The sequence below is a fragment of the Pelodiscus sinensis genome, chromosome 3, assembly GCF_049634645.1.
Source record: "Pelodiscus sinensis isolate JC-2024 chromosome 3, ASM4963464v1, whole genome shotgun sequence".
NCBI lineage: Eukaryota > Metazoa > Chordata > Testudines > Trionychidae > Pelodiscus > Pelodiscus sinensis.
Window position 1 is genome coordinate 1,137,830 of NC_134713.1, and position 26,788 is coordinate 1,164,617.

At 53.3% G+C, this 26,788-nt stretch overlaps 1 protein-coding gene across 2 annotated transcripts; it reads left to right on the forward strand.

The window, feature by feature from the left end:
• The first annotated feature begins 5,600 nt into the window (after positions 1-5,600).
• On the forward strand, positions 5,601-24,956 carry LOC142828105 (uncharacterized). 2 transcript variants are annotated; one of them, XM_075925964.1, is made up of 5 exons: positions 5,601-5,796; positions 16,367-16,527; positions 20,823-20,915; positions 22,222-22,323; positions 22,798-24,956. In XM_075925964.1, the coding sequence occupies exons 2-5, from the start codon at positions 16,500-16,502 to the stop codon at positions 23,709-23,711; spliced, it is 1,137 nt and encodes a 378-aa protein (XP_075782079.1). In that variant the 5' UTR covers positions 5,601-5,796; positions 16,367-16,499; the 3' UTR covers positions 23,712-24,956. The 2 variants fall into 2 exon arrangements, with proteins under 2 accessions (XP_075782079.1, XP_075782078.1); XM_075925963.1 differs by lacking the exon at positions 5,601-5,796 and adding an exon at positions 5,855-6,230.
• Positions 24,957-26,788: the final 1,832 nt, after the last annotated feature.

Genomic DNA, 26,788 nt, shown 5'->3' on the forward strand with positions numbered 1-26,788 from the left:
GGGAGACTGACGTGGGGCTGGGGCCGAGGCCGACTGGCCTGAGGGATCCGTTGCTGTTCAAAGCTCCATAAACCCGCCTGTTCCGTGCTTGCTGGGAGTCGCTCTGATCCAGAGAACAGGGGGGCGCTTCCCTCTGGGGGTGGAGGCCCCGGGGATCCAGGGGGAGGGGACCCCCTGAGGGGGCTCATGGGGGAGGCAGGCGGCTGGAGGCCCTGAGAGGCGCCGTCCCAGAGGCAGAGGGGTGGACCCCCCGGTGAGAGGGGCCCCCCAAGAGAGGGTTGCCACACTGGAGTGGCCCCCTGAGAAGGGGCTGTCTCACTGCCGCTGGAGGGGAGTGGGCTCCGTGAGAAGAGGCGGCTGCACTGGAGAGGGGGGATCCGCCCAGGAGCCGAGGGGCCAAGTGTGGGCAGGACCTGGGAGCCGTGACAACATGGAGGCAGGGGATGGTTGAGGTGCACCCTGTAGACTCTGGCTGTGCAGGCGCAGTGCAGGGTGATGGCCAGAAACGAGCGAGGGTGCTGAAGGAACCAGCAGGGAAATGGCCGGTGCCCAGCTCCGTCAGAGCGACCTGGCCCGTCTGTGCCGGGGAAGAGGGCTGAGCGTGGGGGGCTCAGTAAGGAGCAGCTAATAGCTCAGCTGGTGGAGAAGGACCAGTCGGAGCTACAGGCTCCGGGTCCCAGCAGGGCTCCCGGGATGCCCGGAGAGCCAGGGAGTAGCCGGGGGAAGGGGAGGGGCAGTCAGTGTAGCAGCCTGGAGTCCGTCAGAGCTGACGCCCCAGCCAGTGCAGGGGAGGTCCAGGTGGAGCTGCAGAGGCTGGCGCTGGAGGAGCAGAGGCTGGAGGACGGGCAGAGAGAGCGAGAGGACCGAGTCCAGCAGCGGAAGCACGAGCTGGAGCTGGAGGAGAGACGGGCCAAGGGGGCCTGCCCAGAGGTAAGTGGGGAAGGGCCCCGAGATGGCGGCTCTGGGGGGAGCTGGACTCCAAGCTGCTTCCCCCGTGTAGGGAGGGGGATGACATGGATGCCGACCTCACAGCCTTGGAGAGGGCTTGTGATCCGCACCGGATCGACCTGCAGACGGGCTCCGCAGCCTGACCCCCCGCTGGGGCCCAAGCCAGCGACATTCGGCCGGGTGGAGGGATTGAGATGGGGACTAGGAGCTGTTCACACAGGCCTGGCTGCTGAAGTTTGAGCTGACCCCCGAGGTGACCGGACACGGTTCCGGGGCCTGCGCAAGACCCCTGGCTCCACCTACAAGGAGGTGGCCAACGTGCTGGGGGAATATCTCCACAAGTGGGGGAAGTGGGCCGAGGTCACCACCGACACGGACGTGTACAGCAGGGGGGGCCCGAGCAGTTGTGTGACATTTGCCCCCCAGACCTCAAGGTGTGGTTGGCCGACCGGCAGCCCAGAGACCTGCGCCGGGTTTGTTGTCTCAAAAGACTCTATTCTGGAAAAGCGGCAGTCTGCCATTATGCAAATGAAGCACGGGAAATTCAAATCCGCGCTTCATTTGCAATTCGGGGGTCTGCATTTGCATACGTCTCTCGGAAGCAAAATGCAACGTGGACACACCCTGGGGCAACAGCCCCTTCGCCAGGGACGCGGCCCAGGGACTAGCGGGGAGCCTGGTGCCGGCAGCAGGTGTCGGGCTCCACCCCTTCCCCCCCCCAGACTGGTGGTGGCAGGAGGAAGCAGAGGAGCCAGGCCCCAGGCCACTCTGCCCCCCAGCTCCCCACTGCATGGCCCCATGTCTCACTGCAGGTGAGGGCGGGGGGCGGTTCCACCCCTCCCCCAGGCCCTCTCCTCAGAGCAACGCAGCTGAGAGCCAGAGAAGCAGAGAGGGCTGGCGCCACGTCAATTCACTTCCCTCTGCTGCTCGTGAGTGAGTGGGGGGGACCCAGCAGCCTGGCCTGGCCCCCCAAGCCTCTTGGACTCGGTTGCTCAGGGGAGGGGGCTCAGAGGAAGGGCTGGAACTGGCCTCCACACTCACCCGCCGTGGGACGCTGAGCGACGGGTCTGGAGCCGGCTGAGTGGAGCGGGCTGGGGCGGGGTCCCTCTGCCCTCTGCTCTGGCTTCCCCAGAACGGCTGGAGGGGGAGCTGACAAGTAGCAGACAGGCTGGAGGGCGACTCTCTCCCGTCTACTCATCCCTCTCGGGGGACAGAGTCATGCCGCCTTCCCCCCAGTGAGAGGGGACTAAACCCTCCCTGGGTTGGGTAGGAAGAGTAGCTGAGTCCTTGCCCGTCCCACTGGCGGGGTCACCTCAGACTCAGCCCGGGCTGGAAGCAACATCACAAGCATCTTTGTCAGCAAAGCTCGCTCCGGGCACTAATGCTGCCAGCCGCAAACCCGCACGGCAGACACCAGCCAGGGCCCTGCCCTCCTGTGAGTGATCCGACAGGCAGGAGTACCCGCCGGCTGACGGAGCGGAGGATTTTTTACTCATCCTATGGGTGACAGAGGCAGGTAATCAAAGCAGGAAGCAACATCAAACCAAAACCACCCCTCGAAACAAAGACTGGGAACGCCCAGACCTGTCTGGCAAGAAAGCCTATTTGCCGGCGACCCTCCAGTTTCACAAGCTGCTTGGAAACTTTTCAAAAACACCACCATGGAGGTGCAAGTTCAATGTGCACCCTGCATTAAACGACACTGTGAGAGAACCAAACACTGCCACGGTGGCTTAGCAACCCAGTCACGAGAGAGCAAAAGAACCATTGTTTAAAAAGTGGAAGTTAAACCCTAGTGAGGAAAACAGAAAGGAGCATAAACTCTGTCGAATTAAGTGTAAACATTTAATAAAAAAGGCCAAAAATGAATTTGAAGAAGAGCTAAGCAAAGATGCAAAATTAAGAGCAATTTTTTTTTGAAGTACACCAGAAGCAGGAAGCCGGCTAAAAGATCTGTGGGGTTACCGGATGATCGAATGCCAAAGGAGCACTCAAGGACGATAAGGTCAGTGCAGAGAAACGAAACACATTCTTTGCATCCGTTTTCAAGCCAAGGATATCAGGGAGATTCCCAAACCTGAGCCATTTTTTTAGGTGACAAATCTGAGGAATTGTCCCAGAACAGGTGTCATTAGAAGAGGCTTTGGAACAAATTGATAAACTTAACAGGAACAAGTCACCGGGACCAGATGACATTCACCCGAGAGTTCTGAAAGAACTCAAATGGGAAATTGCAGATCTATTAACTGGTTTGTAACATATCCTTGAAATCAGCTTCTGTACCTAATGACTGGACGATAGCTAACATGACACCGATATTTAAAAGGGCTCTAGAGGTCATACCGGCAATTACAGACCAGTGAGTCTAACATCAGTACTAGGCAAATTAGTCGAAACTATAGTAAAGAACAGAATTGCCAGATACACAGGTGAAAACCATTTGCTGGGGAAAAGTCAACATGCCTTACTAATCTACTAGAAAACAGCCACGCAGTGGGCAGCAGCAATCAAAAAAGCAAACAGAAAGTTAGGAATCACTACAAAGGGGATAGAGAACAAGGCAGAGAATATCTTATTGCCTCTGTGTAAAACCATGGGACGCCCACAGCTTGGATCCTGCTTATAGATTTGGTCTCCTCATCTCAAAAAAGATCTCTGGGCATTGGAAAAGCTTCAGAAAAGGGCAGCAAACATGAAGAGGGGTTTGGAATGGGTCCCGTACAAAGAGAGATTAAAAAGACTGGGACTTACAGCTTAGAAAAGTTGAGACTCAGGGTGTGTCTTCTAAGCACCGACATGAGAAATAAGATACACGTTTGTGCTACGCAAATGGCCGATCTTATTTTGTGTCTATTTCAAAATAGCTTATTTTGTTATTTGGCGCTAATAAAGAAATAAAAAAAAAACAGGGCAGGTGGCTCATTCTGGACCTATGCAAACGGCACCAGCTTGGCACCCGTACTCCGGCCTGGGAGAAGGGCCATTGGCTCTCAGCCTTTGTCCTGCAGGATGTTACTTTATGCCAATATCCACCCAGCCCCCAGGAGATTCCTGCGATTCCGTCTGAGCATCCTTCGCTGCCAACAGGGCCGTCCCTACCCATGTGCAAAACATGCAGCTGCATGGGGCACCACGCAATTGGGGGCACCGACTTTCCCCAAATGTCGTGACTCCCGATGCTGCGAAGGCTCCAGCGGCCAGCCACAGCCCCCGGCTGACTCCCACCCAGCCGCAGGCTCAGCATGAGCGCCTGGGGGCAGTCCCATGTGCCAATTGGGCCTGTGGCAGCATCAATGCTCTGTGTACCAGGCGGTGGTGAGCATTGTGAGCATGGGTATCATGGCTCCTTCCCCACTCTTGCGTGATAAATGCAGAAGTGGGGGCCCACAAAAGTACCCCAAAGCCTTCTCTTTCCAGGCTTTGGTAAAAATCTTTCCCCCAAAATCTTAACAACCTAGCTTTTGGAGGTAAAAAACTCCGCTGCTACCATCCAAGTACTGGTAAGAAAACCAGGGAAGAGATCAGCAGGGAAATCTCAGCCCTAAAGTAAAACCAGGACACAAAAAAATTAACCAATACCAGGTTAAGAAAAATAAAAGAGAAAGAACTTTTATTATCACCACAATATTCCTGTTACAAGCATAATGACTAGATGGTAAAGTCACCAAGCAATATACTCATGGGGAATTCCACCATGGGCCCAAACTTAGTTGCGAAAGAGAGAAAACCCCATTTCTAAATGCACAGACAGCAGATCCCATTTTCCAAACCATAAAACAATAGAACCTGACGGATTTATCTTGACTTTACGCTGCTAACAGCGGAGTGAAGAGTCTACTCTTGGAGGGGACGTTCTGTCTGACTACCTCAGTAGCTGCAGAGAAACTGCCCAGGACAAAGGAGGGAGAAAGCAAACATTCCTTTGTCCCAGTTTGAAATTCCTACCTACTTCATATCAGCTGAATCTACCTGACTTTGGTAAGGTTAACCCCATAGTCCCCAGGATGCTGGCTAACCCTCAGGAGCATGACAGCAGGCATGAGTGTGGGCCAGAGCTCTCAGGTGGGCAGCAGGAGATGTCAGAGCTGGCCTGTGCAGGCCACAGGGACAGCCCAGACTATCAACACCAGGCGCTTCCCTTCAGCCTTTCTAAGACCCAAATCCACCTACAGAATCCCACCCTGACCCCACCCCAACAACTGGGCGTTATTGGGGTACCCCTCGCCCATGTCATGGCATCAGCCCGGCTCCTCAGCACCGGTTCCTTGCCTTAACGAACCTAATCACAGCACTAAGACCTGGTCCACAAACAGTGGCCAGAACCCGCCTCCAACTTCCAGGGCACATGGCGACTGCTGCATTTGTCAAGCTGGTCAGACGAGGTCGCCCTCGCGGGCCCTTCTGGCTCTAAAGTCCTCACGTCTGAGGGGGCTTTGTGTGGGGCGGTGATGCTGTTCTGCCCACAGAGAAACCTCCGTGCGTGTGGGATGCAACTAGGCAGGCTGGGACAGCTCTGCCAGCGGGGGCTCTGCTGTGGAGACGCCCCCTCGGCTTTCTTTGAAACCTGATTCACAACCTCCAGTTTGGAGAGACCAGACTGGGAAACCCCACCCCAGTGTGTCCTCAGGCGCAGAGACACGCCAGACCCCAAATGCAGAATGACTCCTCTTTATTCACCTGCTTCCAAGCCAATCGCGTGATGTTTGGTATTTGACTGATGACGTAGGTGTGTCTGGTCTGAGAAGTGACAGTGTTAGTGTTAAGCATCTGATGGGACCTTAAGTTTCATTTCTGCTGCTCTGGGAAACAAAGGAGGAGGCAGCAGCCAGCCAGAGGCAGAGTTAGAAGGTTGTATGAATTCATATGGTCTGTCTGTCTGTCTGTCTATCCCCAGGCACCCCCTTTATCTACCTGTTGGGGCAAGGTCAGACCAGGGAGCTGCTGCAGAGGGAGAAACCGGTATAACTAGAAGCAGCCAGCTGCAGGACAATTAGATGCAGCTGGGAGGGAGCTGGCTCAGGGAGCTTGGGGCCAGCTGACTCCTCGGCTGGCTGGCTGAAGGCCTTTAAACGCCTCCCCAGTGGGAAGCCGAGGGAGAGAGTGAGAGGAGGGAAGGGAGGTGAGGGAGAGACAGGGAGCGAAAGGTTACAGAGCGATTTATGCCAGCACTGGAACAGAAACAGGGAGGGAGTCGGAGGAGGTGCGTCCGGGCTTCCTACCACAGAGACCTGCTGTAAACCCCAAACCCGGGGTTGGGAGCAAGAGGACTGCCCCAGCGGTGGGTAAGTGGAGCCCTTGCCATTCTATCTATCTATCTACCCCCATGTGCTCCCCCTCCCCCCACCCCGGTCTGTTTTGGGAAGAGATGGAAACTTTCAAGCCGCTCCTGGTTTGCACCAGTGTGGTGTGGGAAATACACGAGTTCTGTGCTTTCGTAAGGGACAGGTGCCTTGACGGGGTAATATGCACACGCTCGGCAGTGCTAGGTGGTAAGACAAGCTGCTCGTTACCTGACCTAGAGGGAGTTGCCGCTGCGTGAGCTGCTTTACTCCATGTGGTGCGTCGTTTACTTTCGGGCAGGATGGGCTGGGGCTCTCCTGGGGCTATTCTCTGCTGTCCATGTGCAGATGTTTCATGGCGCTGACAGAGGTTCGCCATGAGCACGTGTGGTCACTTACTGGTCGTGACCATTCCCTGGTTCCATGCCAGCTCTGTGCGTGCGGCTCCTCTGCAAATCAGGCCCCTTAAATGTCGGTGTTTTCACGAGGACTTAGTGGCCTGATTCAGCAACCTAGGAGCTGCCATGAGTCCAGGGTTCATCCAGCCATTTCCCAGCTGTGACCGTGGCCAGCCCCCGCTGCAGCAGAGCAAGGGGCAACCCCCGGTACAGTGGAGACTGGGAAGTAACCTGTGTGCAGGGCACATTCTTCCTGACCCCATCAGAGGTCGCACCTGCCCTGAGGCCCGAGGGCTCCTTTCCCTTCCCAACTGCCGGTTGTTCTGTTTGATTTTTAATCCTTTTTTGGGGTCCCCATGGAGGTCCCAGTGTGTGTTCGGTAGGAAAACAGGAAGTGTCCTTGTTTGTTTCAAATCAACTGACATTCCAACCTTGTGTGGCCCTGTGCTCTGTGCTATGACAAAGGGTGAAAAGAAGTTCTAGACCCTCCTCTTCAGATCCTCTTCAAGCAGCAGTGGGGGAGGTCTAGGTTGGAGAATAGGACAAACGATTCCCTTAGGCGAGTGGGGAAGCTCTGGGCTGGGTTTCCTGGGGAGAGGTGGAATAGAATCATAGAACTGGAAGAGACCTCAGAAGGTCATCAAGAATCTCCATCCCTAGGGGAGTCCCAGCTGAACAAAGCCCTGCCTGGGATGATTGATTTGGGCAGGGGCTGGACTCGGGGACTCCTGAGGTCTCTGCCTGCCCTGGGATTCTAACCCCTCTGCAGGTGCAGTAGATCAATTAGAATCCCAGGATGGAGTGGTAGAAGCACAGAGCTGGAAGAGACTCGGGAGTCCAATAACTGCGAGTGGTTGGGTCGGAGAATTTGGGTATGTCTACACTGCAAAGTTAATTCGAAATAACAGCCGTTATTTCGAATTAACTTTAATAGCGTCTATACATGCAAACTGCTATTTCGAAATTAATTTGAAATAGCAGAGCGCTTAATTCGAATTTGGTAAACCTCATTCTACGAGGAGTAACACCAAATTTGAAATAACTGTTTTGAATTAAGTGCTGTGTAGACACTTGATTCGAAATAGGGGGCCTCCAGCCCTTCCCAGGGAGCCCTGGTGGCCACTCTGGGCACAACCAGGAAAACTTCCTCTCCTCTCCCCCAGCCCCGGAGCCATTAAAGGGGTAGACCCTGGCCATAGTGCCTGTGCCAGCTCCAAGCCTGCCAGCCCAGAGCCAGCAGTGGCCACCGGGGCCTCTGGCCCAGTGGCCCCAAAACATGAGCCAGCAAGCCACTGGCAGCCAGCCCTCCACCGCTCCCCAGGAGCAGTCTGCCAGCTTCCAGGAGCCTGACGGGGGCTGGAGTAGGCGGGCGCCTTCCTGGTCCAGGGTGGAGATCATGGACCTTATTCAGGTTTGGGGGGGATGCCCTCAACATCCATGATCTCTGCACTAGATGGAGGAATGCAGCCATCTATGGAAGGACAGCTGCCAGCCTGGCCACCAAAGGCCACATGCGAACCCAGGAGGAGGTTTGCATGAAAATCAAGTTGGTAGGGCAAGACCAGCCCGGAGCTTACCCTCCCCCTTCTTCCCTTGCTTTCCCCCTTCCAGCTGCCTCCTCCCAGGTTTCCCCCTCCCCTCTCCCACCCTCTTTCTCCCCGGTGGGGAGGACCAGGGTGTCTCTGAGGGCTCCTTGGGGTGGACGCTCTCCCTCAGGGCCTCCTGGATCCTGACAACCCCCCGATGGACCCTCCAGATGGCAGCCTGCAGCAAGTGCAGCTGGGCTGATGGCAATGACCCCATGAGACGCACCGGCGTGCCCAGGGGCAGCTCTGGTTCCATATGGCCGAGTGCTGTGGTGTCTCGAGTCTGGGCACTCCAAGACAGGTCTGCTTTGATGTCCCTTATCGAGCTAGACAAGCAAGTGGGGAACCCTGAGAACTGTCTGTCCGGGGTGGGGGTAGGGTCCCTTTAAGCACGGAGCTCAGTTAGCCTCAGGCAGCAGCACCACACACTAAGTCCTAACCTGATGCCCTGCCGGCTCTGGTTCTGGCCAGCCGTAACTTCAGTTCAGGGTCCACTCAGTGTGGATGCGCTATTTTGAAATAGGTTTTGTGTGTAGATGCGTTATTTCAAATGAGCTTAATTCGAAATAGTGAACTCGAATTAACGTAGTGTAGACGTACCCTCTGATTTCAGATTCTAATGATGAAAACATTGTTAAGACCCTGACCCTGCTGTGTGCGAGCAAACCCAGCCCCTAGCCGAGTTAAGTGGGTGGGTGTCAGACAGGGGCGGCCCGTCAGCCTAGGCGACCTAGGCAGCTGCCTAGGGTGCCGCTGGCCCGTGTGCCCGATGATGACGTCACGGCCATTGACGGCCGTGCAGGCAGGAGCACCGATTGCACCGCTCTGCCGAGGGTGCCAGCTGCTGCAGCCGGTTTTGGGCCGCTCCTGGCATCAGAGGGTGTCAGTAACCTTGGAGCAGTGAGGTCCATTTCCATGGGCTGGTTCCCTTCTGATCTTTAAATCTTCCCAGGGGCAGAGAGCACAGAGTGTTTTGGGCCCAACACAAGGTTCCCGGGGAAATGTCGAAGGAGGCAGATTGGATCCCCCCTCGCAAAGGAGTCTGGGAAAGATTCCTGAGAATGATTTAGGGGCCTGGTCAATCGGTCACACAAGGAGAGGTCGTCAGGGTGTGGATCGTGCGCTGTGACATTCTGGGATCCAACTGCGACTCCTAACGGAGTGTGGCCTGGTCTGCCCCGCAGTGCTGGGAGCCATGAGTACGGAGGGACTGTGCTGTGACTCCTAGCCCCTATACCAACGGCCCCGCATGCAGCCCTGGCGTCCAGCACCCACTTACTGCTTGCAGTCGCACCACGACCTCCCCAGTCCCGCATTTCCCCCAAGCTGCCTCCTTGCAGTGCCCGGGCCTTTTCTGGAGCTCTCATGAAAGTTCAGTCCGCTGCTCTTTTAAAGAGACAGAAACAGCGCCTTGTTATTTCCCTGGCAGTAACACTTCAGTCCAGGCCGGGGGCTGGTTTAGCTAAAAAGTAAAACCAGTCGCTTCACTAGAAAGGAACGAGGTTTGAAGTGAGGTTAGGTAAGAGCAGGGCTGGCTCTAGGTTTTTTGCTGCCCCAAGCAAAACATTTTTTGGCTTTCCCCCTCCCCCCCCCCCTTTTTGTTGGCTTTTACACGTTTGCACTTCGCAATTTTTGTTTTGTTTTGTTTTGGTGACAGAGATAAGATTTCCAGCTCACACAAAGCTCTCTTTTAAGAGTGGGAAATGTACCGTAAATCTCTACTTTATTGTTCTTCTCGAAATAGGCTACTTTTTAATTGTGGTTTGAATGCATGAAAAACTGTTAACACAAATAGGGTACGTCTACACTACAGCGCTAGTTTGAACTAACTTAGTTCGAATTAGTTAATTCTAACTAAGCTAGTTCGAACTAACGCATCTAGAACTAAAAACTAGTTCGAACTAGCGTTTTGCTAGTTCGAACTAGTAAGTCCACATTGAGTGGACTCTGAACAGGGCTTAATGATGGCCGGAAGCAGTGCCGGCAGGGCATAAAAGGAGGACTTAGAGCATGGAGATACTGTCTCAGGCTAGCCGAGGGCTGCGCTTAAAGGGTCCCGACCCCCACCCCGGACACACAGTTCTAAGGGGTGCCCCGCTTGCAAAGAAGTTCTGGCTTGGAGTGCCCTGAGTGCCCACACTGGGCACATCACACCACTCGGCCATCAGCCCGGCTGCACTTGCCGCAGGCTGCCATCTGGGGAGAGGGAGTAATTGGGGGGCTGCAGGAGAGCTTCCACCCCCAGAAGCCCGCAGAGCCAGCCCAGTCCTCCCCATCGGGGGCTCGTACCCCATTCCTCCCTCACCTCCTTCCACTTGCCCTTCCCTAGCCCCCCTTCTTATTGATGTACAAAATAAAGATAACGTTTCTTCCAACATTGACTCTGTCTTTATTGAACAAAACTGGGGGAGACTGGGAAAAGGAGGTGGGAGAGGGGAAGAGAAAGGCTGGGAGAGGGGAGGGCAACTAACATGATCAGGGGTTGGGAACAGGTCCCAGATGAAGAGAGGCTACAGAGACTGGGACTGTTCAGCTTAGAAAAGAGGAGACGGAGGGGGGACAGGATAGAGGTCTCTAAAAGCAGGGGTTGGGTGGAGAGGGTGCATTCAGAAAAGTTCTTCCTGAGTTCCCATAAAGAAGGACTAGAGGACACCAAAGGAAAGGACTGGGTAGCAGGCTTGAAACTAGTAAGAGAAAGTTGTTGTTGTTGACAAAGCAAATAGTTAACCTGTGGAACTCCTTGCTGCAGGAGGCTGTGAAGGCTACAACTAGAACAGAGTTGAAAGGGAAGTGAGATCAAGTCATGGAGGCTGGGTCCATGGAGTGCTATTAGCCAGAGGGTAGGAGTGGTGTCCCTGCCCAAAGTTTGTGGAAGGCTGGAGAGGGATGGCACGAGACAAATGGCTTGGTCATTGTCTTCGGTCCATCCCCTCCAGGGTCCCTAGGGTTGGCCGCTGTTGGCAGACAGGCTACTGGGCTAGATGGACCTTTGGTCTGACCCAGGACGGCCATTGTAAGCTCAGGGCTCAGTGTCGGGGGTCTCAGTGGACCCCCTTGATTTTCATGCACACCTGGTCCTGGGTGGCCAGGCTGGCAGCTCTCCTGCCCTAGCCGGCCACTTTCCTGTGCCTAGTGCGGAGATCGTGGACGAGGTCCACGATGTCCGCACTAGCCCAGGAAGGTGCCCGCCTCTTGCGGTCCAGGGCAAGCTCCCGGGAGCCGCCAGCCTGGTCCCGGCAAGAGGGGGTGGGCTGGGGGGCATCGGGTGGGTGGCTCTGTGCCGTGCCAGGTGCAGGGTCTGCTAGCTGGGTGCTGGCAGGCTTGCACCTGGCACGGGCACCGTAGCCAGCCCGTGCCCCTTTAAGGGGTCCGGGGCCGGGAGGGGGGCATAGAGTTTCCCTGGTGTTGGCCAGAGTGGCCACCAGGGAAACCTGGGGAGGGCTAGCCTCCCACTAGTTCGAACTAAAGGGCTACACAGCCCTTAGTTCGAACTAGCTAGTTCGAACTAGGCGTTAGTCCTCGTAAAATGAGGTTTACCTAGTTCGAACTAAGCGCTCCGCTAGTTCGATTCAAATTCGAACTAGCGAAGCGCTAGTGTAGCGCATAGGAAAGTTAGTTCGAACTAACTTTCTAGTGTAGACATACCCATAGTTTATCTTTCCTTAACTAAATACCAAAAATAGAAGGGAGAACTTGTGCCACATCTAAAACTCAAGTAGTTTATGGCTATACTTAATCAATCTTCAAACCAATTGTAATCAGCTAACAATACCACTCTGTTTAAATATACTTATCAACCAATTATGATAACTATAGCACATAGGACATCTAAACTACATCAATAAATAGTTGTATTGTTAAACTAGATTTGTTCTGGAATGCAGTGGCTCCTTATGTGGCTCTAACACATCTATGTTATCAGATAAACTGAGATCAGTGGGTGCACACGTGCACATTATTAGGGGGAGCGGAGAGTTGTATGTGCCCAATACAACTATATATGAAATGAAGATTGCCTTGAGACATCAAACACAAAAGTTTACCCAGATCAACAAAGTTTAATTCTTTAAAGAAATATCTATGAAACAGCATGTGTGGTTCTTTGAAGAGTGTAGAACAGTTAATATTCTGTGTGTGTGTGTGTGTGTGTGTGTGTGTTACAAACATGAACAAGAGAAATATACTAGGAACAGACTTCAAAGGGTCTGTGGGGCTGAGGCTGTTGGGAGCTGGGGCTTGGGGGGAGAGGATGGGGGCTGGGCCAGTGGGCTGAGTGTTTGTAGGTTTGCCAGGTGTCTGGTATTTTCTGTTTGGTTTTGTTGTTGTTGGGTTTTTTTACTGGACAGGAAGCGAAAATACCGGACACATGGCAACCCTAGGCGGAAAGGGGGCATCTTACCTGGGATTTCCATATGATGTAGGCGGAGGGGTGGCTGATGGCTTGGAGTGGAGAGGCTCTTGGAGGAGGTAGAGGCCGCCGGGGAGGAGCAGGACTCAGGACTAGGAGATGGGCAGCCAGCAGGCTCTGGAGCCAGGTGCACATGGTGCCAGTGCTGCCTGCGCAGCTGCAGCATCTCCCACGGCCCTTTAAATTGGTAGGGAGGTGGGGGGGGATAGGGCGGGGCTAGGTGTTGCCAGGGGAGGGGAGGAGCGGAGCAGGGGAGGAGACAGGGGTGGCCAGCAGGCTCAGGGGTGCATTGGGCTGTGGGCTGTGGCCCTTTAAATCGGGGGGGCAGGGCTAGGTGTTGCCGGGGGAGAGGAGGAGCAGGACGGAAAGGAGACGGGGATGGCCAGCAGGCTCTGGGGCACATTGGTGCTGCCAGCTGGCTGTGCACAGCCGCAGTGTTTCCCGGCTGCGGCCCTTTAAATCGGTGGGGCGGAGCTGGTGCGGTACCGGCTGCTTACCTGAAATGCTGCCCCTGGCAGAGTGCCGCCCCAAGCACCTGCCTGATTTGCTGGTGCCTAGAGCCGGCCCTGGGTAAGAGACGAAGATAGAAATGGTCACAAACAGACCAAGTAGAAATCTGCCTCTAATACTAAACCTAACTCACCGTCTCCCTTTGCCTAAGCAGGTTCCTCGCTTCCGTTCCGTTCTGAGCTTTCAACCTTCTTTTCTTACGTGTGCTAGAGCCGCGGCCTCTGACACCTGCCCAGCAAGCGATACCTGTGGGACTCTCTCCCTTCCTTTGTATGGCCCAGGAAACCTTCCAGAGGTGTTGTTTGAACAGCAAACCCAGAGAGCGTTTCTTTTCTCCCTGCTCTCTGATGTAGGCGCCATGCTGTGTTCTCCCAAACTGGTGATTGCTCTTCCTCTAGCTCAGGATGCAAACAAATAACCCACGTGTAGTTTGAGGGGTTGGCCTCTTTATCTGCATAAAACCACGTTCTGAGCTCTCCCTGTTACGCCTGGTTCAGATACATTTTTATGGCACATTTCCAGCATACGTCTATAAGTCCTGTCTGGGTTTACTCTGCATGCGTCAGGCCAGAAAACTAATGATCTGCGAGTTTTGGTTTTCCACGATGTTTGCCAACTTTCATTTTTGGGGTAACTATCTTGCCTCTTGTGCGTTAAGTGGATTATGTCAGGTCTTGCTTCCACAGAGCAGTGAATCATGAATGGTGTCACCTTGGCCTTCGCAGAGATGAGTAAGAGGAGGCATGATACAAGTCTATCAAATAACGTCTTGTCCATGAAGTCAGAGCAAAGATGCCCGGTCAGCCTGTCTCATAACACAAGAACAAGGGCACAATCCAGGAATCTGCAAGGCAGCAATTTTAAAAACACCGGTGACATAAAATAGCATTGTCTGCAGTACAGATTTGACTGGGGAACTCATTAGTTTGGAAAAAAGAAGATTAAGGGGGGACATGAGAGCGGTTTTCAAATATCTAAAAGGGTGTCACAAGGAGGAAGGAGAAAATTTGTTCCTCTTGGTTTCTGAGGACAGGACAAGGAGTAATGGGCTTAAAGTGCAGCAGGGGAGGTTTAGATTGGACATTAGGAAAAAATTCCTAACTGTCAGGGTGGTCAAATATTGGAATAAATTGCCAAGGGAGGTGGTGGAATCTCCCTCTCTGGAGATATTTAAGAACAGGTTAGATAGACATCTGTCAGGGATGGTGTAGGTGGAGCTTGGTCCTGCCTTGAGGGCGGGGGCTGGACTCGATGACCTCTCGAGGTCCCTTCCAGTCCTATTATTCTATGATTCTATGATTGCCACAAGAAGTCACTGAGACCAATTCTTAGCAAGATGCGTTTGTTCCCTTTGGGGCCCCTGGCATTGGCCACTGTGGGCAGATGGGACCTTGGGCTGGATGGACCTTGGGTCTGACTCCGTCTGGCCGCGCTGATGTTCTTATTTACGTGGAGTTTAAAACCAGCCAGTTCTTAAGGCTTGTGCTAAAGAGAGTTGCCCACCTGCACCCTCTGTGGGGGTTTGTACTTTCCTCTGAGGCAGCTGATTGAATCTGTCTGTTCCTGTTCACTCTGTGACTGTCCCCTGCTCCCTACAGGGGGTCTCACATTGCCTGGCCTGCAAGCAGGAGGGGGAAAGGCTTTGGGGAGAAAGGAGGTGGTCAGTTTCTGGGTTCACACTGGAACTGAGGGAGACCTGCCTCCCATTGGTGCCATCAGGAATTGGCAATGACGTTGTTTGATGGTTAACGGGTACACAAAGGGTTATACGTGTGAGGGCTCTTTGCCGCATGGTTTGGCTTTTGGGTTTAATACAAGAACGCCTGCTTGAATTAGGGTCAGACGGTCTCCCCTCTGAATACTAATTTCTCATACTATCAGTTCTGATATTTGATGCTTTTTTCCCTTTTCTGTTTTCAGTCTTAAGTGTTGCTGCCTTTCTTTTGTTTCTGCTCTCCTTGGGCACGAGTTAAACCACCTTTACTTCTGCCACTACGACAGGTACTTCTTGGCAGAAGTAAAGGCGGTGCTTCCAGGTTGCTGGGCTGCTGGGTTCTTCTTGACCTCTGAGGATAGGTTAGCTAGACAACTGCCAGGGATGGTCTAGAAAGTGCTGACTCTCAAGGGCCCTTCCAGTTCTAGGATTCTATGATAGGGCAAGAAGCAATGGGCTTAAACTGCAGCAAGGGAGTCTTATGTTCAACATTACGAAAAACTTCCTACCTGTCAGGATGGTTAAACACTGGAATACGTTGCCTAGGGAAGACTATGGGATCTCCATTCCTGGAGTAGGTTGGACAGACCTGGCAGGGATGGTCTAGACCAGCGGTTCCTAGCTTTTCCAGATGGGGACCCATTTTGACAATTCAGGAAGACTTGGTGACCCAGGGCAATTCAAAAACGGGGGAGGAGGGAAGCCAGTGCCACCTGTGAAGACACTTGGTGACCCTTCTGAAATGTAATGGCGACCCATATTTGGGTCCCGACCCATAGGTTGGGAAACCCTGCTCTAGACAGTGCTTGGTCCTGCCTTGAGGGCAGGGGACTGGACTCGATGGCTCTTGAGGGCCCTTCCAGTCCTAGTGTTCTGGGATTCTACTAGTGTGTCAGGTTCTTGTACCTGGCATGTGAGTGAGGTGCCTGGTCTGTTACCAAGTATTAACAGCATTACCGCTGGTTACAGACTCTTTTAAAAGTACCAGCAATTTTAAAAACACTGGTGACATAAAATAGCATTGTCTGCAGTACAGATTTGACTGGGGAACGCATTGCCACAAGAATTCACTGAGACCACTTTGTCTGTGTTAGGAGTGTGCCCTGATTTCAGCTGTTGGGGTAGCTGCCCCTGGGCAGAACACTTGTGTAAAAGGTGAAAGTCCTCCTAAGCCACGATTTTCACGGGTACCCTTCAGCCCATGTTTGTCTAGGCAAGTGTGGAGCGCTCTCCATTCACTTTCGCCCCGAATCCCTTCATGGAGGATTCAGACAGCCTCCTTCCCAGCAGCAGGTCAGCTGCACCCTGCAAATGTCAGGTTTAGGTGTCTGCATGGAGGGTTGCAGTGGGGTGGTTTCACTGCCGGCTGGGGTTGGTGTAGACACGGTCTGAGCCTCCCACGTAAGAAAACCAAAACCTCCGTGGAGCGGTGGAGGGTGTAAAGGGCACAAGCTAAGGGTGCAGGCGATACGGACACAGCGGGTTAGTCACACAAGGCAGCCTGACTTCCTTCTCCCCCTCAGGCAGCTGCGGTGATCATTGCACCTTGCAGGGTCATTCCCAGCCCTGGGCTCTGACTCCGCCCTGCTTTGGAAGAGCCCCGACGACCCAGCGCCAGCGGGAACTCGCTTGTAACTTTGGAGCGGGTGAGCGAGCATGGCGAGCGCCCGGCCGGAGTGCCCAGGTAAGAGGAGATGCCCCACAACTGTACTCTGACCATGAGCCCCGTGGCGTGCGCAGGGAGAGCTCCCCAGATGGTGCCACGCGACGCGCCCTTGGGATTGGGGTCAGAGCAGAGTGAAACGGGCTCTTGCCGTAGTGGGACCAGCAGTAACACGTCTCTCTCCACCTCTGCATTCACCGGGGGAGCAGGCTGAGTCGGCTCCAAGGCGAGCTGGCTGTTCACAGCCCCAGGGCCGCTGGGTTTGCTGAATCGGCTGCGAATGCAAAAATGATTCCTTACTCCCGCTCGCCTTTTGGCTACAATGAAGTGCTGAGGCTGGGTGAGATTTCCCACCTGTGGGGCACTAGGAACTCCCAGTGTCTTCCCTCCCCAGGATCTACCTTGTGAGGCTACTCCAATAGGGCCTCTCCTACAGGCTATTCAGAACGCTCTGGGATTAGGGCTGCCTGCCGATTACCTTTCCTTGTGAGCGACTTCCCTGGAGACAAGGGCAGAGGCATTTCCAGAGCGCCTGGCCCTCTCCTCACAGTGCCTCCTCCCCGGCTGCTCCTCTCAGGCCACGCCTCCACTTACCGGAGGACCGACGCTCCGGCGACTGATCTTCTGGAGTTCCATTCAGTGGGTCTAGTAAAGACCCACTAAATCAAACGCTGAGGGCTCCCCTGTCGACTGCAGTGCTCCTCATGCTAAGGGAAGTCGATGACAGAGTTTCTCCAGTTGACTTCCCGATGTGGGGGTGCCTCAGAAAATCCATGCAAGGTGCATCGACATTAGCTACACCATTCCCCTACCTGGGGTTGTGCATCTTGCATCAATTTCCTCCAGCTGTGTAGACCGGGCCTTACATAGATCAGATCCATCTGAGAGGTGGCGTGCTCATACCCAATTATAGGATAGATTCCCAATAGTTAACAATATAGATTCCCAATAGTTAACGGTTCTAAATCCTGCTGGAAAGGGATAACAAGTGGAGTTCCTCAAGGGTCTGTTTTGGGACCCGTACTGTTCAATATCTTCATCAATGATGTAGATATTGGGATAGAGAGTACGCTTATTAAGTTTGCAGATGATACCAAACTGGGTGGGGTTGCAACTTCTTTGGAGGATAGGGACATAATTCAAAATGACCTTAGCAAGTTAGAGAAATGGTCAGAGGTAAACAGGATGAGGTTTAATAAAGAGAAATGCAAAGTGCTCCACTTAGGAAGGAACAATCAGTTCCATACATACAAGATGGGAAGCGACTGTCTAGGAAGGAGCATGGCGGAAAGGGATCTAGGGGTCATAGTGGACCACAAGTTGAATATGAGTCAACAGTGTGATGCTATTGCAAAAAAAGCAAATATGATTCTAGGTTGTATCAACAGGTGTGTTGTAAGCAAAACTCGTGAAGTCATTCTGCCGCTCTACTCTGCACTAGTTAGGCCTCAGCTGGAGTACTGTGTCCAGTTCTGGGCGCCACATTTCAAGAAAGATGTGGAGAAATTGGAAAGGGTGCAGAGAAGAGTGACAAGAATGATTAAGGTTTAGAGAACATGACCTATGAAGCCAGGCTTCATGAACTGGGCTTGTTTAGTTTGGAAAAAAGAAGATTAAGGGGGGACATGATAGCGGTTTTCAAATATCTAAAAGGGTGTCACAAGGAGGAAGGAGAAAATTTGTTCCTCTTGGTTTCTGCGGACAGGACAAGGAGTAATGGGCTTAAAGTGCAGCAGGGGAGGTTTAGATTGGACATTAGGAAAAAATTCCTAACTGTCAGGGTGGTCAAACATTGGAATAAATTGCCAAGGGAGGTGGTGGAATCTCCCTCTCTGGAGATATTTAAAAACAGGTTAGATAGACATCTGTCAGGGATGGTGTAGACGGAGCTTGATCCTGCCTTGAGGGCGGGGGGCTGGACTCGATGACCTCTCGAGGTCCCTTCCAGTCCTATTATTCTATGATTCTATGATAACCCTAGGGGTCATAGCTTTAGCCTTAAATAACTAAAAAGAGGGCTCACAGAAAAACACCCTGTCTAGTAAGCCACACTTAGCTTCCTGAAAAAGGTGAGTTTCATAGACCTAGCGCCTCTGGGCTTGGTGAAGCATATTTGCATGTAAATATGGGAGGAAGCTTGTTAGCAGGTTACTAAGGAACTGAGGGTTTTTTAAATGTACTGAAGCATTCCTTACACCCAAGTGAACACACGCACTGTACTATTTACCCAGGGTGTAACACATGTTTAAAGGATGCTGGACTCTTGTTTTGTTTTGTAATAGTCTCTCCCATGAGGGAGGGAGGTCGATAGGTGCAGAAAGGGGGTGGGGGGGCGTGAGGACAGCCCTGGCTGCAGTCGCCCCACAGGACTTGCTGCCATAACACAAGAGCGAGGGTCACCCAGTGAAATGAATAGGCAGCAGGTGTAAAACAAACACAAGGAAGATTTTCTTCACACGGCACATGGCCAACTTGTCAGGCTCCCTGCCAGAGGACGTGGTGAAGGCCAGCACTTTAGTAGGGTTCAAAAAAGAGCTAAATAAATCCATGGAGGTTGGGTCCATCAAGACTGATAGGCCAGGATGGGCAGGAATCATGTCTCTAGACTCTGTTTGGCAGAGGCTGGGAATGGGTGACAGGGGAGGGATCACTGGATGATTCCCTGTTCTGTTCTCTCCCTCTGGGGCACCTGGCATTGGCCACTGTGGGCAGACAGGACCCTGGGCTGGATGGACCTTTGGTCTGACTCTGTCCGGCCGCTCTCATGCTCTTCTCCTGGACTCAGGGGCTGTCAGGAACTGCCCAAGCCAGGGCTAGTCATGGCTGTCCTCATGGAAGTACGGGGGTTGGAGGGTGGGGGCAGTGTCTGAGCTCCAACAATTCCCCCCCCCCCCTGCTGCTGCTCCTCCCTTTTGTGCCCCCTCTGTTACTGCCCCTGGTTCCCTACAGGGTGTCTTGTGCTGCTCCTCCTGGCTCTGGTTCACTCCCCTCCAGTGGGCCCCCTGGGGCTGTATCCCAAGGATACCGCCCCCTGGCTGCCGGCTCCGGTGCACGTGTGCACAAGCCCTGGGGCAGCTCCCTCCAGCCTCCCCCACGTCTCCTCTCCGCCCCCTGGGGTCGCTCTCGCTGTCTCCTTCGCCACCATGCCAGGACGTGGGCTCTCTGATTGGCCGGCTGCCTGATCAGTCTACCTGATGGGAGGTGCTGGCTACTTCCTATTGGCCCTGGTCTAGAGCTCTCTGATTGGCCAGAGGCCCTGTCAGTTCTAGGATCCCAACTCCTCCTCAGCCCCTCCCACCTCACCTGCCCTGGGAAAGGAACCCACAAAGCCTTAGCGAGGGACCCGCCATGGGTGGAGGGGAGCCTAGGCATGGGGGGGGGGGAGCTCCCACAGAGACTCAGTGTGGCGGGGGCTGGGCTGTGCTGCCTGCCCACTGCTCCCCACCCAGCACTGGAACCTGCCCCCAGGAATTGGGGTGCTGAGGCTGCAGCGCACTGGGTCTAGGGCCATGCCCCTTTGCCCCTGAGTGAGCAGTGCTGGAGCCAGGGACCAGGGGAGGGCATGCTTTAGGCTGCTGGGGGGGGGGGGGGAGAGAATTGGAGGGAGAGGTGGGGGGCAAAAGGGGAGGGGCTGGGGGGGCTAGCCTCCCCAAATGGCCAGGCCTTATGCAGTGATTCACACCAGCTGGAGAACTGGCCCAGGGTCTCAGTATTGAGTCGTCCGCCCGGTGCCCTGAGGGCAGGGCTAGAAGTAAACGGGTAACCAGAAAGCTCTCCCCGGTCAGGGCAGAGACGCTCTGGAATCGGTGTCCCAGGGAGGCTGCGGAGGTTTGGAAGAACAGGTTCTGAAACGCCTGTCGGGGAAGATTTACTTCAGGGGTGGGGAACCTCAGCTCAGGGGCTGGATGTGACCCCACATTTGCCTGGATCTGGCCCTCGAGGCTCTGGGCTCCCCACTCCAGCATTGGGAGAAATGATAAGGCTGCAGAGAGGTCCTCTAACAATACTAGACCCTCTGTTTGAGTCCTGGGACAGCCAGCGTCTATCGTCTGGTGACGTGTTTTAATTAATCAAAGGACCCGGGTTAGGTGAACCAAACAAATGACCGATGTGTTAAGGGTAAATTTACAAAATAGGGGATTCAGGGGGCATTCAAATAACAACAAACAATAGAGGGTACAGTTAACAACAAACAATAGAGGGTACAGTAATCCATCGCCCAGAACCCACAAGGAAAAGCAAAATTTGGGCTGAGTCCAATTGGCATGGTCAGTAAACTAAGAAAAGTTTATAGCCGCCTTCTTGATCATTCCCAGATCATCGCTCAGGACCTCAAATCTCACAGATCCACGAGAACTTTGCGAGAAGAGCCATGGGAAAAGCCCTCGAAGTCATCTTCTGTGCCGACGGTAAGGAGCGGTCAGGGTGGCTGGCGCTGGTCTTCAGTGGAGTCTCCTGTATGACTGAAGCAGCTGTCTTCTTCTGGAGCCCGATGATCTGTAATGAAAACCCCGCTCATCCTCTCCGCTGCGATGGGCAGCCCCGAACTGTCTGGCTATTGGCCTTTTATGGTCGCCGGGCTGTCCCTCCTTCCATGCCGAGACCCCTGCTAGGGAGACCCTGCAGCGCCAGCCCCTGCTAGGGAGACCCTGCAGCGTCCACTCCTGCTAAGGAGACCCTGTGCGATGTACTTCTGAGGTAAATCCAGTTTAAACTGGAACTTGTTTACCTCTTTTCTGCCAAAGGCGGGAAAATGCGGATCTGACAGACCCAGGGCATGTGACTCATCTTTCATTTTGTTTTACAGTTCCTCCATTTTGATTTTAACAGAGATGGCCTGTACTATCAAACATTGCAAACCAAACATTTAACTACTTAGGATTTTTCCCTTAACAGCATTGACGGGAGTGTTATGAGCAAGACACGAGCATCAGTTGGAGTGTTGGGTCCAGTACTGGGCACCACATTTCAGGAAAAATGTGGAGAAATTGGAGAGGGTCCAGAGAAGAGCAACAGAAATGTCTAGAAAACATGTGCTATGAGGGAACACTGAAAGAATCAGGGTTGTTTAGTTTAGAAAAGAGAAGATGGAGAAGGGACATGACAGCGGATTTCAAGTAGTTAAGAGGGTGTCAGACTGAGGAGGAAGAAAAATTGTTTTTGTTGGCTTCTGAGGACATGACAAGGAGCAAAGGAGCAAGGGGCTTAAACTGCAGCAAGGGAGGTTTAGGTTGGACATTAGGAAAAAGTTCCTACCTGTCAGGGTGGTGAAACACTGGACTAAATTGCCTGGGGAGGTTGTGGAATCTCCATCTCTGGAGATATTTATGAGCAGATTGGACAGACATCTGTCGGGGATCATCTAGATGGTGCTTGGCCCTGCCATGAGGGCAGGGAACTGGACTTGATGGCCTCACGAGGTCCCTTCCAGTTCTAATGCTCTATGAGTCTATGATTATATAACTGTAGTCTGTCTGAGGCAAACGCATGAATAAACTGAGGCCAGGTTTTCGCATGTGTACAGCGCCTAGCGCAGTCTCAGCTGCTGGGCAGAATTGTCGTTCACATGACAGTTGTGGATTGACACCCACATGTGGCTCAGCATCTCCTGTTGCCGCCTGAAGTGAATCCCAGGTTATTTGTTAGTGAGACTTGGGGCTGGTGCCCATCTCGGGTGTAAGTGCGCTAATGAGGCGGCCCCTTTCATCTGTCAAGGTGAGCCAGAGGAAGATACCTGCGAATCGCTTGCCAAGAAGAAGAGGATGGCGGACAGACCTGGGACACGCCCGTCGCGTGACCAAGAGTCCATGAGAATCTGTAAGTACAAGAACCTGCCTGTGCTTGCCCACACTGCATAGCGACGCCCAGGATGGGCCGGGAATGCCCTGGGCTTTCGGGAGTGGGCAGAATGGGCCAGGAAAACCCTGGGCTTGTGGGAGTGGGCAAGGCTGGGCTGCACGGGTGGGGACAAAATCTGCTTTCCCTCCCCAGGGCGAGGGTGCTGGGTGGCACCAGCCCATAGTCATGGGGCTGCCCTGGGGCACTTGAAGCAGGAGTGAGCGGGGCATGGCCCCTGCTGGCCCTTGGCCACAGATAACACCCGGTTTCCCTCTTCGCTGTCCTCCAAAATAGCCCCCTGCCCCCATATCGGGGCACTGACTCAGAGGGCTCACCAGCCGCGGCCATTTCCTAGAGCTCCCTGGAACGGCGCAACCCTGCTCACTGCTCAGCTGGGACACGGCTCCCGAGGGAGGGCTGCGGTGCTCTGACGTCACCGTGTCCTTCTTCCAGACGAGACCCCGGAGGCGGAGGCCAAGGGACTTCTGAACAACAAGTACGAGAAACTGTACAAGTTTCTGCCCGAGGGCAACATGTGGGACGGACTGAAATACTTCAACACAAGATCCATTGTCGACAGCCCAGCACTAAGGTACAACCGCATTTGCTCCAGCCCCTCAGGCAAAGACAAACCCCTACAAGATCTACAAGACCCCTACAAGTATGCACCCGAGGAAGTGAGGGAACAGATTGACAGAACCAGACGTGTACTGAGAAGCCTCCTGCTACAAGACAGACTCAATGAAGAAAATAACAGAACGCCATTGGCCATCACCTACAGTCCCCAGGTAAAACCTCTCCAACACATCAACAGTGATCTACAACCCATCCCGGACAATGATCTCTCACTCTCGCACACTTCGGGAGGCAGGCCAGTCCTTGACCACAGGCAACCTGCCAACCTGAAGCAAATTCTCACCAGCAACTATACACTGCACCGCAGTAACTCTAACTCAGGAACCAATCCCTGCAACAAACCTCAGTGCCAACTCTGCCCACATATCTACACCAGCGACACCATCACAGGACCTAACCACATCAGCTACACCATCACAAGCTCATCCACCTGCACATCTACCAATGTCATATACGCCATCATGTGCCAGCAATGCCCCTCTGCCATGTACATCGGCCAAACTGGACTGTCCCTATGTAAAAGAATAAGCGGACACAAATCGGACATCAGGAGTGGCAATACACAAAAACCTATAGGAGAACACTTCAATCTCCCTGGACACACAGTAGCAGACTTAAAAGTAGCCATCCTGCAACAAAACTTTAACAACAAACGTGAAAGAAGAACTGCAGAGAAACAATTCATCGGCAAATTTGACAGTATCCGTTTAGGATTAAATAAGATTAAATAAAGACTGTGAATGGCTAGCCAACTACAAAAGCAGTTTCTCCTTCCTTGGTGTTCACACCTCTATCAGCTGCTAGAAGGGGGCCTCCTCCTCTCCAACTGAACTGACCTCATTATCTTTAACCTTACTCTTGATCAGAACTCCTTTCTCATGCCTGTATATTTATACCTGCCTCTGGAATTTCCACTACATGCATCTGACCAAGTGGGACTCTGCCCATGAAAGCTTATGCTGCAATAAATCTGTTAGACTATAAGGTGCTACAGGACTTCTCATTGAAATACCTCAAGTGAATCAGCTGTCTGGTTCCTCTCAGGAAGAGGAAGGGATTTAGACCCACTCAGCCCCTGCTCCCAGCTTGCTCTGCTCACCTGCTCTACTCTGTGCTCTGAACACCACCTGCAGGCCTGGCTCTAGCCAGGAGCATAGGAACGTGTAGGAGTGATGTTTAGTATATTTGCATTTTAGGTTTAATAATGCAGGAATTAATTGTTAAATGTCAGACATTTCTTTGCTTTAAGGTTTAGTGCAGCGTTTCTCAAGCTGTGGGTTGCGAACCCTGGGGGGGTTGCAAGCAACTTACGGGGGGGGGGGGGGGGTCACAGCTGGATCCATGGCTGTTTTTGCATTTGTGTCTCCCCGGCATTTCTGGGCTCTGTCCGGTTAACTTTTCCCTGCCCCGTCTGGCAGGGGCGAGGGAGTGTGGAGCGGTTAGTGTGCAGTCCCAAACTAGACAAAGTGGTGCAACTTTTGATGAACAACTTTGGCTCCTACCCCCTCCCTTTTTTTTTTTTCTTAACAACTCTGGAGCAGTGAAGGTGGGGGGGTCACACAAATTCATTAAGCATTCTAGGGGCTTGTGGTATCACAAAGTTTGAGAACCCCTGGTTTAGTGAGTAAAACAGGATCTTGTGGTGTTAGGGTTGCCAGACGGTTTCAACAAAAATACTGGACACACTCGACATCCCATCACAATCTACTTTACATCTGATTGAGAACATACTGGACAGTTCTATTTACTCAATTATAGTTTCTCAATTTTTTCCCCCGAACAGAAAGCTCGAATACTGGACTGTTTGGTTAAAAACTGGACACCTGGCAACCCTCTGTGTTGTGTCAATCTTAATGAGATTAGAGGAATGTTGAAGGCCCAGGCCTCAACGTGAGCCGTTTTGATTACAAGATGTAGAAGGTTTAATTTACAATGCTTTTTGCTTTTCCTCCGTATAAAACTGCTGTTTGTGTGCCTTTGAAGGTCTCTGTAAAAGGCTGTTTGTGTGAGTGAGGAATGTATGCATCAGGAAAAGGTGCCCCAAGGCCCCCTCCCCTCCCGGCCCTTCTCAGGACAGTGAAGAGGACCCACCCGAGAGCTCGAAAAGGCGGGCACCAGCCTGGTCAGGGCCTGAAATAAAAAACCTCCTGGCGCTCTGGTCTCAGGAGGAATCCCTGCAGTCATGCTGCAGGAATGCAGACATAAATGAGTGCAGGGGCCAGGGCCAGGCCATCACCCCTGCATCCTGGACCAAGTGAGGGCCAAGGTGCAAGAACTGCGGCAGGGGTATGCCAAGGCCCGAGACCAGAGCTCCCGCTCCGGGGCAGCCCCACACAGCTGCCCGTATTATGCGGACCTGGAGCAGATTCTGGGCAGTGGGGAAGCCCAGGCCCCACTGGGTTACCCCACCATATTGTGGACCAAACCCTGAGGAAGGACAAGCAGGAAGGAGGGACAGGAGAGCTGCACCAGGAGGAGGAGAAGAGCAGCGACCCTCTCCCAGGAGCCGATCCTCCTGACCCCAGAGGCCTCCCAGGCATCCTTGGACATGGGGGAGGGAACATCAGGTGAGTGCTTTGAGGGGTCACTACACATGGACGGGTTGGCAGTGTGGGGGCCAGCTGCTCCCATTGCCACTATGGGGCCCCTGTGATGCTCAGGCTGCTGCCCAACTCGCACATGACCCTGTCACGTGTAAAACCTCTGAGAGTCTGCTGTCCGAAGGAGGGCCCCGTACAGTGACGGCATGGCCTTGGACAACGGGTGCACACGTGCATGATTGTCTCTTCCTCTTTTCCTCCGCAGCCAGATCCCCCCTCCCCCCCACACACACACGAGGGTAGCACCACACCTGTCCCACCACCATCCTGGACTTGTGGCACCCGCAGGCACTGGCGTGTCTACACAGACCCGCTAAAAGAGCACATAGTGGCCCTGTAGGACCTCAACAGGATTCTGCAACAGAGGATGGAGGCAGAGGCCGAGTGTCACAACCGGCTGCTGGATGAGCTGGTCCAGCACCACATTTCAATCTGTGCCACTATGTGGGAGGTCCTAGCCTTGCCTCCCCCGGCTCTGAAACTGCTCCTCCTGCATGCCAGGACCCTGCCCCTCCTGTTCCCCCAGCCCCCTCCCTTCTCTCAGGGTATGTCTACACTACCACCCTAGTTGGAACTAGTTAATGTAGGCAACCGGAGTTGCAAATGAAGCCCAGGATTTGAATTTCCCGGGCTTCATTTGCATGTTGCCAGGCGCCGACATTTTTAAATGTCTGCTAGTTCGGACTCCGTGCCCGCGCGGCACGAACTAGGTAGTTTGGATTAGGCTTCCTATTTCGAGCTACCTGTACTCCTCGTGGAACTTGAAAATAGGAATAAGAGATCCTCCGGAAAAGGCTTTATTTTCCAGAGAATCACGTCTAGACTGGCGCTTTTCTCCAGCTTTTCCCCAAGCCAGAAAAAAGCGGCAGCCATGTAAATGCAAATGCCGTGGGGAATATTTAAATCCCCCGTGGATTTGCAATTGCGATGTCTCACATTAGCATCCCTTTTCCGGAAAGGGATGCCAATGTAGACATAGCCACTATGTCTTTATTCAAGTCCAGATACAGGTATACTCACACCATTGACAATAGCGTCAGGGTCTGACAGGTCTCTCCTAGCTTGATCGTTGGTTCCTGCATCAAGGTTCCTGTTCTGAGCACTCCCTTTTCCTAATGTGATTCTGCATATGCCTCCTGTCTGTGTGTGCCCAGAAAGGCACCCATCCTCTTCCGTCTTATTGACTTGTGTTCCCTAGAAACTCAAGG

Coding starts and splice junctions, on each gene's coding strand:
- LOC142828105 (XM_075925964.1), top strand. CDS start 16,500: ATGGCGAGCGCCCGGCCGGAGTGCCCAG. Junction 16,528..20,822: donor CGCCCGGCCGGAGTGCCCAG/GTAAGAGGAGAT, acceptor GATCATTCCCAG/ATCATCGCTCAGGACCTCAA. Junction 22,324..22,797: donor CCAAGAGTCCATGAGAATCT/GTAAGTACAAGA, acceptor TCCTTCTTCCAG/ACGAGACCCCGGAGGCGGAG.